Source organism: Bubalus kerabau, chromosome 11 (genome assembly GCF_029407905.1).
Source record: "Bubalus kerabau isolate K-KA32 ecotype Philippines breed swamp buffalo chromosome 11, PCC_UOA_SB_1v2, whole genome shotgun sequence".
Classification (NCBI taxonomy): domain Eukaryota; kingdom Metazoa; phylum Chordata; class Mammalia; order Artiodactyla; family Bovidae; genus Bubalus; species Bubalus kerabau.
Genome location: NC_073634.1, coordinates 89,296,242 through 89,308,463, shown reverse-complemented (window position 1 = coordinate 89,308,463; position 12,222 = coordinate 89,296,242). Strand labels below are relative to the sequence as shown.

At 35.7% G+C, this 12,222-nt stretch overlaps 1 protein-coding gene across 8 annotated transcripts in view; it reads right to left on the bottom strand.

Moving 5' to 3' along the window:
- Positions 1-12,222, bottom strand: part of ROCK2 (Rho associated coiled-coil containing protein kinase 2) — a 132,878-nt gene that overhangs the window by 65,606 nt on the left and 55,050 nt on the right. For 7 of the 8 annotated variants that reach the window (XR_008700553.1, XM_055540919.1, XM_055540917.1 and 4 more), the window contains one exon: positions 3,313-3,450. Coding sequence is in view for 7 of the 8 variants with exons in the window: in XM_055540919.1 (XP_055396894.1) it covers positions 3,313-3,450 (138 nt within the window). In the remaining variant the exon portion in view is untranslated. Of the gene's footprint in view, positions 1-3,312; positions 3,451-3,966; positions 6,675-12,222 lie in introns of those variants that run through there. The other variant, XM_055540923.1, reaches the window with a different exon arrangement.

Below are 12,222 nucleotides of genomic sequence, written 5' to 3'. Positions count from 1 at the left end.
TACAGATAGCTCAAAGATTTATATTGTACCATAATCCATATAAAAAAAGTTAAAAGGGTACAGGAACAAATTATGGGGGCCTTCATACAATTAAGCACTTAATAACCATTAAAAAAAAGGGGGGCTAAAAAAGGGGGGGCTAATTTGGAATACTGCTTGCAATAATCAACTAAAATTGATCATAGGTTTATTTATGACCCATTATTTTCACTGCAAGGTAGATAGATCCCTAACAGAAATGTGGGAACATATGTGCCAAAAATTCATATGAAAGAAAATTGAGCACATTTTTCATAATTAGAGAAGGAAATGGCAACCCACTCCAGTACTCTTGCCTGGAAAATTCCATAGACTGAGGAGCCTAGTAGGTTACTGTCCATGGGGTCGCAAAGAGTTGGACACGACTGAGCGACTTCACCTTTCCACTTTCACTTTATTCATAATAGCCAAAAGGCAGAAACAACCCAGGTATCCATGAATTGAAAAATAAATAAAATGTGGTTGATCTATACAACAGAATATTATTCACCCAATAAAAAGAATCAAGTGCTCATACAAGCTGTAACAGGAAAATATGTTGAAATATGTTCAACCCTACTATGAACAAAGTTAGTGGAGGTGATAGAATTCCAGTTGAGCTATTCCAAATCCTGAAAGATGATGCTGTGAAAGTGCTGCACTCAATATGCCAGCAAATTTGGAAAACTCAGCAGTGGCCACAGGACTGGAAAAGGTCAGTTTTCATTCCAATCCCAAAGAAAGGCAATGCCAAAGAATGCTCAAACTACCGCACAACTGCACTCATCTCACACTCTGGTAAAGTAATGCTCAAAATTCTCCAAGCCAGGCTTCAGCAATACGTGAACCGTGAACTTCCTGATGTTCAAGCTGGTTTTAGAAAAGGCAGAGGAACCAGAGATCAAATTGCCAACATCCACTGGATCATGGAAAAAGCAAAAGAGTTCTAGAAAAATATCTACTTCTGCTTTATTGACTATGCCAAAGCCTTTAACTGTGTGGAACACAATAAACTGTGGAAAGTTCTGAAAGAGATGGGAATACCAGACCACCTGATCTGCCTCTTGAGAAATTTGTATGCAGGTCAGGAAGCATCAGTTAGAACTGGACATGGAAAAACAGACTGGTTCCAAATAGGAAAAGGAGTACATCAAGGCTGTATATTGTCACCCTGCTTATTTAACTTCTATGCAGAGTACATCATGAGAAACGCTGGACTGGAAGAAACACAAGCTGGAATCAAGATTGCTGGGAGAAATATCAATAACCTCAGATATGCAGATGACACCACCCTTATGGCAGAAAGTGAGGAGGAACTAAAAAGCCTCTTGATGAAAGTGAAAGTGGAGAGTGAAAAAGTTGGCTTAAAGCTCAACATTCAGAAAACGAAGATCATGGCATCTGATCCCATCACTTCATGGCAAATAGATGGGGAAACAGTGGAAACAGTGTCAGACTTTATTTTTCTGGGCTCCAAAATCACTGCAGATGGTGACTGCAGCCATGAAATTAAAAGACACTTACTCCTTGGAAGGAAAGTTATGACCAACCTAGATAGCATATTGAAAAGCAGAGACATTACTTTGCCAACAAAGGTTCGTCTAGTCAAGGCTATGGTTTTTCCTGTGGTCACGTATGGATGTGAGAGTTGGACCGTGAAGAAGGCTGAGCGCCGAAGAATTGATGCTTTTGAACTGTGGTGTTGGAGAAGACTCTTGAGAGCCCCTTGGTCTGCAAGGAGATTCAACCAGTCCATTCTAAAGGAGATCAGCCCTGGGTGTTCTTTGGAAGGAATGATGCTAAAGCTGAAACTCCGATACTTTGGCCACCTCGTGCGAAGAATTGACTCATTAGAAAAGACTCTGATGCTGGGAGGGATTGGGGGCAGAAAGAGAAGGGGACGACAGAGGATGAGATGGCTGGATGGCATCACCGACTTGATGGACATCAGTTTGGGTGAACTCCAGGAGTTGGTGATGGACAGGGAGGCCTGGCGTGCTGCAATTCATGGGTTGCAGAGTCGGACACAACTGAGTGACTGAACTGAACTGAATGACTGACTGCACAACTCCATAAATACACTGAAATTACTTAAAACTAACTAAATAAATAGAAATAAGTCAGTTATTTTGACAAGTTTTCCCCAAAGTCACACATTTCATACATCTAAATATGATGGTACATGAAATGTGCTTTATCAGAGATAAACAAATGATAACCAGGATTATAATCTATTACTTTTTCAACTGTGCAATGTTTCACTACTGATATGCTTCCACAAATTCATTAACTATCTCAGTAGACAGTTTTTATAGGTCTACTCTGCAGAAAGAAAGATCAAAGATATAAATTTACAAAATGAAACAAAAACTGGCAATTAATCTGTTACTATGAAAGCAATTTAAAACTAAAAGTGGATTAATACTTTGCTACCATCACTTCTTAATCAAGTAGATTACCATGATATATAATTTGCTACAAAAAATTTAGTATTAACTAAACATATCAGGAATTTCAGGCTACTGGCTAGATTTAAAAAATAAAGTGAGGAGGAAGGGTGAAACTCAACACCACACAAAAAAAAGCAATGGTAATGAGTTTTTAAAATACATGGTCATCAAGGAAGCAAATTTTTTATCTCCAAATAGCCTTCCACAAACATGGTATCAAACTTGTGGATCATTTAAGCATACTGAACATGCTCTGATATATATCTAAGTTTACTCATGTCATCTGACCAAAAATGTCTGCAGAATTAGCTATTAGCACACACACAAAAATTTGGAAAACTAAAGCTAGTGAGGAATATAACTGAAAAAAAGGCAAAATAAACTTACTTCACAGTCAAATAAAAAGCTGAATTAGGAATCCCAATACTGTCTTACACTATAGGTAACACATAAAGGACTGAAAGAGAATTTTCAAAAATTTTAATGTTAAATTTTTTGTCCTTTTCAAGATAAACTAATTATTGTTCTTATCATACAATCATACAAATCATGAGAAAGAGTAAGTGGGGGACAATGGCATACTGGTAACTCAATTCTTTAAAAAGGAATTTAAAAAGACAAAGTTGCAAGTAATACTTGTTTCTGTACAATTTACGTCATATCTATCATGTGTAAATGACATACTGCTGTAGAAGATTAAACAAGTGTAATGAATCAGATCTTATTAAAAATAACTACACTGTCATGTGAATGAGATATAGGACTTTCAGAATGCAAAATCAATTCTAACTTATAAGCACTTATAAAAAAGGGAAATAAACATATAAAAAGTTCGTCTGCTTACCTGAACCACCCAGGGACTGTTGGCAAAGGCCATAATATCTCTTTCCTCCCAGAAAAAAGCAGAATCTGATCTTTTTATCATTTCAAACTTACTAAGAAGCTTCATAGCATAAACTTTCTGTGATGCCTTATGACGAACCTGTTGATTTTTAACACAAGAATTAATACTTTAATTTTATGAGAAAATGGTGAACAATAGATCATACTATAATGCTATTATTCTTCAAGATTTAGTTAACAACAACAACAAAAAATGACCCTTAGCTAACAAAATGGAAAAACACAGCATTTTTAATGAGAGGAGAAAATTCCCAACAGCCTAAATTTTTCATGAAATATACCTTTAAATGCTAAACTCACTATAAAACTACCTCATTTCATCTAAATAAAACAGAATTCATTAAGCTTCATTCCTTCATATTAAGCTAACCAATTTAAAGAATAAAACATTGTTAAATGAAAAAATTGTAAGATATGTACATGTATCCATCACGATTTGAACATAAGAAGCTAATAAATTTAGATACCAAGGGTTATTTGTGATTTTCTTAAGTCATCCTTACTTCTTTTATAGGTATCTTATTTAAAAGGTTATTTTTTTTTTTTTTTAAAGGGGGAGAACCACCAATAATATGGTTATTTGATCAGTTCTTACCTTTTTCATTAGACTGCTAATTCCATAAGGGCAAGGACAACATCTATTTTTGACCATCATTTTAATCCTAGAATATAACATAGCAAACTCTACCACAGAACCAATAAATATTTAATGAATGTTTATAATAACTGACTTCTATTAGATAATCAATAATAAATAGTTAACTGCTAACATTTACATTTGAATTACCTAATAGGATGTCCAAAACCGAACTCCACATCTTCACCCCTCAATTTATTCCTCCCATAGTTTCTATTTCAGTAAATGGCATATTCATTCTCCTAACTGCTCTGGCTAAAAACCTCTGGCTCCTCTTTTTCTCATACAGCTCATAAAGCTCATCAGCAAATCACATCAGTCCTACCTTCAAACAGTCTCAGAAACCAACCATTTCTAACTATCTCCACTGATACCACTCTGGTCTGACAGTTTTTGCAGGAATACCTTGTTTTACTGCACTTTGATTTACTGTACTTTGTATGTATTACATCACTTTTTTTACAGACTGAAGGTTTGTGGCAACACTGTGTTGAGCAAATCTGCTGGGGCCATTTTTCCAATAGCATTGCTCAGTTCATGTCTGTGTGTCATATTTTGGTAATTCTCACAATATTTCAGACTTTCTCATTGTATTGTATTTGTTGCAGTGATCTGGGATCAGCAGTTGTTCTGGGGTGCCACAAACCATGCTCTCATATAAGACAGTAAACTTAAATGCTGTGTGTGCTCAGACTGTTTCACTGACCTACTATTCCCCTCTTTCCCTCACGTTGGGCCTCCTTATTCTCTGAGACACAACAATATTGAAAGTAAGCCAATTAATAATACTACAGTGGCCTGTGGGTGCTCAGATGAAGGGAAGGGTTGTGCATCTCTCATTTTCAAGCACAAGCTAGAAAGGATTAGGCTCAGTAAGATAGGCATGATGAAAGCTGGGGCAGGTTGAAAGCTAGGCCTCCTGCACCAGTGAACCAAGTTGTAAATGCAAAGAAAAAGTTCTTGAAGGAAATTACAAGTGCTACTCCAGTGAACACATAAATGATAAGAAAGCAAAACAGCCTTATTGTTGATATGGATGAAGTTTTGGTGGTCTGAATAAAAGATCAAACCAGCACAACATTCCCCTAAACCAGAGCCTAATCCAGAGCAAGGCTCTAACTGTCTTCAGTTCTGTGAAGGCTGAGAGAGATAAGGAAGCTATAGAAGAGATGTCGGAAGATAGCAGAAACTGGCTGCCCATGAACTTTCCTCACAGTATCAAAGAGCAGGGTGACACAGCAAGTGCTAATGTAGGAGCTGCTGCAAGTTATCCAAAGGATCTAGCTGAGATAACCATTCCAAAAATTCCAGAGCCTATAAGAATTATGCCAAATCTACTGATGGTGCTCTAAAAATGGAACAACAAAATCTAGATGTCAGAATATCTGTTGACAACATGGTTTACTGAATATTTTAAGCCCACTGGTGAGATCTATGCTCAAAGAAAAAGATTCCTTTCAAATTATTACTGTTCATTAACAATGTACCTGGTCACCAGAGAGCTCTGATGGAGATGTACAATGATACTAATGTTATTTTCATTCCTGATAACACAACATCCATTCTGCAGCCCATGGATCAAAGAGTTATTTCAACTTTCAAGTCTTACTATTAAAGAAAAACATTTTGTAAGGCTATAGCTGCCATAGATAGTGATTTAGCTGATGGATCCAGGCAAAGTCAACTAAAAACCTGGAAAGCATTCACCACTCTAGATGCCATGAAGAACATTTGTGATTCATGGGAAGAAGTCAAAATATCAACACTATCAGGAGTTCAGACGAAGTTAATTCCAACCCTCACTGCTGACTTTGAGGAGTTCAAGACTCAGTGAAGGAAGTAACTACAGATGTGGTGGAAATAACCTCATTGTTCTCTACCCGAGAACTCAATTTGTTTTCTTTTAAGAAGACATCATAATTTGCAATTTTTGCTTCCTTGTATTGTCTGAGTCCCATATTAGAATATAAGCTCAACAAAGGTAGGGATTATTCAAAGAGGAAATACCAATGGTATACCAGAAAGCAACTGCTATGCAGCTGATAACAAAACAGGGACACCAGATGTTAAACAGTATTACAGAGACATTCAATTTCTAGCCAAAAAAAAAGAGTGAAGAAACCCTGATATTTCCTGGGCATCCAGACAAGACATCTTAGGAGAAAGAACCATGCTCTAAAGCAAGGCCTACTCTAGCACCACCTAACAAAGTTTTATAATACCAAACCCTAAAAGATCAAAAAGGGAGTAGAGTTTGGAGGTACAGTACTTAAAAGGACTTGGGAACAACTTGGTCTTTAAACACATCTACATTTACAAAGTAAAAAACTAAGGCTCCAAAGTTAAAAGGTTATCAACAAGTAACTGGACAGCTTATTAAAATGAAAACCAACACTTGTCAAAGAAAAATAAAATCCAGAGTCTCTATCATATATCTAAAAGGACCAGTACATAATTTAAAAATTACCTGAAAGGCAAAAAGAAAAACATGACTCATCATCAAGAAAAAAGCAGTCAACAGAAAACAGCCCCAAAAGACACTGGATTTATCTAACAAACACATTAAATATCTCTTTCAAATTTGCTCAAAAGCCTAAAAGAAAGTATGCTAAAGCAAAAGAGGAAAAAATAGTTTCAATGAAAGAACAGAAGGAAAAACCAACAGAAAAGTGGAAACTATTAAAAAAAAAAAAAAGAACCAATTGGAAATTCTATAACTGAACAATAACTAAAATGGAAAATTCTTTGGATGGGCTTAACAGAGACTGGAGATAAAAGGATATTCAGTATGTGAGGGAGGTTCAAGAGGGAAGGGATAGCCTTTGGCTGATTCATGTTGATGTATGGCAGGAACCAACAATATGATAAAGCAACTGTCCTCCAATTAAAAATAGGTAAATTTTTTAAAAAAGAAGAACGTTCAGTGAACCTAAACACAAATCAATCTGAAGAATAAAGAGAAAAATGAATAAATGAAAATGTATACAGACTTAGGGGCCTATGAGACAATTTTAAAGTCTCAAGTATGTGCAAATATAAATGGGCTAAACATACAATTCATAGGCAGAAATTATCAATTAATTAAAAAGCAGCATTGGGGGTAAAGTGGTGAGCATAGTTGGCTTCCAGAATTAATTAAAAAGCAAAACATAACCTTATATATTTTAAATATAACATCAAACACGTTAAAAATAAAAAGAAAAGGATAAACCATGCAAACAGCAAGGATAAGAAAGTAGAACAATATTAATAATAGACAAAACACAACAAGGTCAAGAGATAAAGAAGATAATTCAGAAAAAAAGAAGTATAATTCATCAGGAAGACAGTAAAAATTCTAAATACGCTTGCATCTAATAAATGAGCTTAAAACTTCATGAAGCAAAAATTGACAGAACTAAAGAAAGAAGCAGGCAAATCCTAATTTCAGCTGGAAATTTTAACACCCCTTTTCAGTACTTCATACAACAAATAAATAAAACCAATATGGATTGAAAGAAAATACAGCCCAGGATAAAAACTGCTCAATCATATTATAATTACAAAGGTTTTTATATCAATGGGTTATATCACTCTTAAAGTATTTTGACATAAGTTTACATGAAAAGAATCCTATAGGCAAAGGGCCAAATGAATTATGATGAGGGTCATAGATTATATCCGTTTTCTATGCCAAACTATTAACCTGAAATAACAATTCCTTCTATTTGTATGGTGCTATGCCTTTTACAGAATGATGGAAATAAATACATGGAAAAGCAATACGAAAACATGATTGCGAGAGTGTGGGATTAGGGAATGAACGATCCTAGTCCATTCCCTTCCCCAGAAGACAGACAAGATTTTTACTTAGCAAATTATAGCAAAGCAAATGCTCATTGCTAGCAAAGCTTTTAATAAAAGTTCCTTTTTTTTAGTTTATGTTACTAAAAAGAGACAGCTAAGGTACTCTCTCTTCTGTACTTATGCCATTCTTCAAACGTTCACTTATTCTAAGAGCAAATTAGATTTTGAATGTTGCTTAACTTCATTAGAGAAAGCAATCATATAACAGTAATAACCAATTAATTTATACCCTAATATTATTTATGCCTGATCCAGACCACGACAAGAGTTTTAAGAATCATGCTATAAAGAACAGGAATGCCAAAGAATGTTCAAACTACTACACAATTATGCTCACTTCACAAGCTACCAAGGTAATGCTCAAAATCCTTTAAGCAGGCTTCAACAGCACATGAACCAAGAACTTCCAGATGTACAAGCTGGATTTAGAAAAGGAAGAGGAACCAAAGATAAAACTGCCAGCATCCACTGGATCATAAAAAAAGCAAGATAATTCCAGAAAAACATCTGCTTCACTGACTACACTAAAACCTTTGACTTGTGGATCACAACAAACTAGAAAATTCTTAGAGATGAGAATACCAGACCACCTTACCTGCATCCAGAGAAACTTGAATGCAGGTCAAGAAGCAACAACAACAGGACATGGAACAATAGATTGGTTCCAAATTGAGAAAGGAGTATGTCAAGGTTATATACAGTCACCCTGCTTATTTAAATTATATGCAGAGTGCATCATGAGAAATGCTGGGCTGGATGAAGCACAAGGTGGAATCAAGATGGCCGGGAAAAATATCAATAACCTTAGATATACAGATGACACCACCCTAATGGCAGAAAGCAAAGAGGAACTAAAGAGCCTCTGGATGAAGATGAAAGAGGAGAGTGAAAAAGTTGGCTTAAAACTCAACATTCAGAAAACTAAGATCATGGCATCGAGTCCCATCACTTCATGACAAATAGATGGGGAAAAAATGGAAATAGGGACAGACTTTATTTTCTCGGGTTCCAAAATCACTACAGACAGTGACTCCAGTCATGAAATTAAAAGACACTTGCCCCTTAGAAGAAAAGCTATGACAAACCTAGACAGCATATTATAAAGCAGAGACATCATCTTGCCAACAAAGGTCCATCTAGTCCAAGCTATGGTTTCTCCAGTAGTCATGTATGGATGTGCGAGTTGAACCATAATGAAGGCTGAGCACCAAAGAACTGATGCTTTTGAACTGTGGTGCTGGAGAAGACTCTTGAGAGTCCTTTGGACAGCAAGGAGATCAAACCAGTCAATCTTAAAGGAAATCAACCTTGAATATTCACTGGAAGGAGTGATAAGGAAGCTGAAGCTCCAATACTTTGGCCACCTGATGCGAAGAGCCGACTCACTGGAAAAGACCTGATGCTGGGAAAGATTGAGGGCAGGAGGAGAAGAGGGCAGAGGATAAGATGGTTGAATGGCATCATCGACTCAATGGGTATGAGTTTGGGCAGAGATTGTGAAGGACAGGGAATCTGAAGTGCTGCAATCCATCGAGTCACAAAGAGTCGGACACAACTGAGTGACTGAACAACAACAATGAACAGAAACTAAAAGATATTTGTTAGCTACTAGGAAATAGTTAAACATTTATTTATGCTTAATCTTTTATATATGAATTAATTAAACAAACAAAAAAAACCTAGAAGAAGGAGCCATTCATTCAAATAAACAAGAACACAGGCATAAGATGATTTTCTGAACATGTGAAAAATACTTGTTGACTTCACTCTTGGTGATTATGCAAAACTGTTTCCCTTTCCATGCTTCCAAAATGCTTATGATAATCTAATATCATAATTAGTAGTATATATGTCTGTTTCATAAGTTCCTTTAAGAACAGAATACAGACTTTCATTTGTGAGGCTGCCAAGTGGTTAGCACAATGTTGAATTATCCAATTCAACAAAATTATAGCTATATGAGGCTTCTGTGATAGTTCAGTTGGTTTCAGTTGGTAAAGAATCCATCTGCAATGCAGGAGACCCTGGTTTGATTCCTGGGTCGGGAAGGTCTCCTGGAGAAGGGATAGGCTACCCACTCCAGTATTGTTGGGCTTCCTTTGTGGCTCAGCTGGTAAAGAATGTGCCTGCAATGAGAGAGACCTGGGTTCGATCCCTGGGTTGGGAAGATCTCCTGGAGAAGGGAAATACTACCCACTCCAATAATCTAATATCATTAGTCATGTATATGTCTACTTCATAAGTTCCTTTAAGAACAGAATACAAACTTTCATTTGTGAGGCTTCCAAGTGGTTAGCACAATGTTGGAATTATCCAATTCAATAAATTTAACAAAATTATAGCTATATAAGATCTATAAAACTTTTAGTAAATAAAGAAAACTTGGTTAGACACTAGTTAATGAGGCCTGAATTTCATCTAAGGACACTTTAGGACACTTTACAGGCTCATAGCACATGAGACAGAAACCACTGGCTTGTAGACTTTGACTTGATCTACAGGACAAACATTAAGCGGCTATAGTTGTATTCATGCCAAATGTCTGCCTCATACCTTAAAATACACTGGTACTAGTATTACAAAGTACTACAATAAAGCATTGTTATTTTAGGAAAGCTGGTTTCCACTGACCTTCCTTGTGAGGATATCTCCTTCTGAATGATTCTATTATAATCTCCCTTAGCAACTCTGTACATTCCCCTTTGTTCTCTAGCTTTCTCCTTTATTCCATATGGATGGATAAACAGTCAGATACACTGGTGATTCATTATCACACTGTACAGAGAATACTGCTTAAAAGCATGGACACAGATGTCAACAAACCTGGGCAAAACTCCCAGCTATTTATGAACGATGTGGCCAACTCACTTAACCTCTCTAAAGTTCGGTGAATTCATCTACTTAAGAATCTCACAGAATTGTTGCAAAGATAAAATAAGATAATGAATATAAACACTTAGCACACAGAACATAGTCCACAAAAATGTTAACTAATTCCACCATAGCCAAATGGAACTCAGTTCATTCTATTATGAAGCTTTACATGTCTCCCCTATGTCACTAATCTATGGTTACCTAAAGGACAAAAATGTCGCTTTTCTTCCAGTTTCTATTTGTTAGTGAAAAGAATACTATATTCCTTGTTTCTAATTTTAAAAGTGGATGAGTGCAATGACTCTATATAAATAGAGAAAAAAAAAATTAAAAAATAAGATAACAAGGGTCAAAACAGTTAACAGTTTTATTTCGGCTGATGGAATTCTGAGAGATTTTTATTTTCTTATATTTATGTTTTCCATAGCTAATATATAGTTTTTTTTAAAACTTTAAGTAGATGAAGCATTCTTAAGTGTAGCTAGAGACATGCTTGGAAAAATCCTAAAATAGACCTTGAGGTCCTAGAACACTTATGGACAAAAACTTTTGAAAATCATTCTAACCAAAATTTCCCATTTGAGGCTTTAAAATTGATTTCTAATGTAAAACTTAGATTATTTTTACAGTAAGACTCAATGCATCTATTTGACAGATCTGGAATAGTTATTCTGTGCCGCTGAGGTTTCCATTGTAGATGGAAGGAGGGAGATAATTTTAACAAATCAGAAATAACCTTACAACTAGAGAGGAGACTGTTTTATTCCCAAAGAGGACTAAAAAATCTGTCAAGTATTAGAGAATAATTTCCCATATGCTCTTTCTTTCTGGTTGGTTCCACATTAAAAGTTTAGTTTAAAATCATTTAAATTAAAAGCAAGTCAGTAGGAGATTTTTTTTAAAAAATCCTCATCTTATATCAGCCTTGAGTGTACAGAGTGAACAGCATAATGGAAAATAAGAGTATAAAAGATTAATTGATGCCTTCAAAGAGAGCCTAAATAGCCAGGATGAACACTTCCTGCTTCATTCAGTAGATAAGGGAGTCATATAATACCAAGATATGTACAATGAATACATTTTAGAAGGATCAATTTAGTATCAGTTCATATTAGACAGATCTATACTTCCTATTTTTCATATATCTCATCATGGAGAAATGGGGAAATAAAGAAAACAGAATGAAGCAAAACATGTATGTCAGAAAAGCCCTACAGTTGATTCTATTATACCCAAGTTGGGGGAGAGAGTGGTATGTGAAAATACAACGATATGAAATATGGGGAAAACAGTCTGCCAAAGAGTCACAAGGGTTCAGCTGAGCTTAGGTGGCATGAATTTGCAGAAGATTTAATAAGCATAGTCTTGGTATTTTCTCCATCAGCACTTCCCAATCCAAAATCAATAGTACAACAGTGAAACTATTAGCAGAAGTAAAAAACAAAGCAGGAACAAAGCAGGCCCTAATACTTGACAAAGTATCTTGGAGAAAGG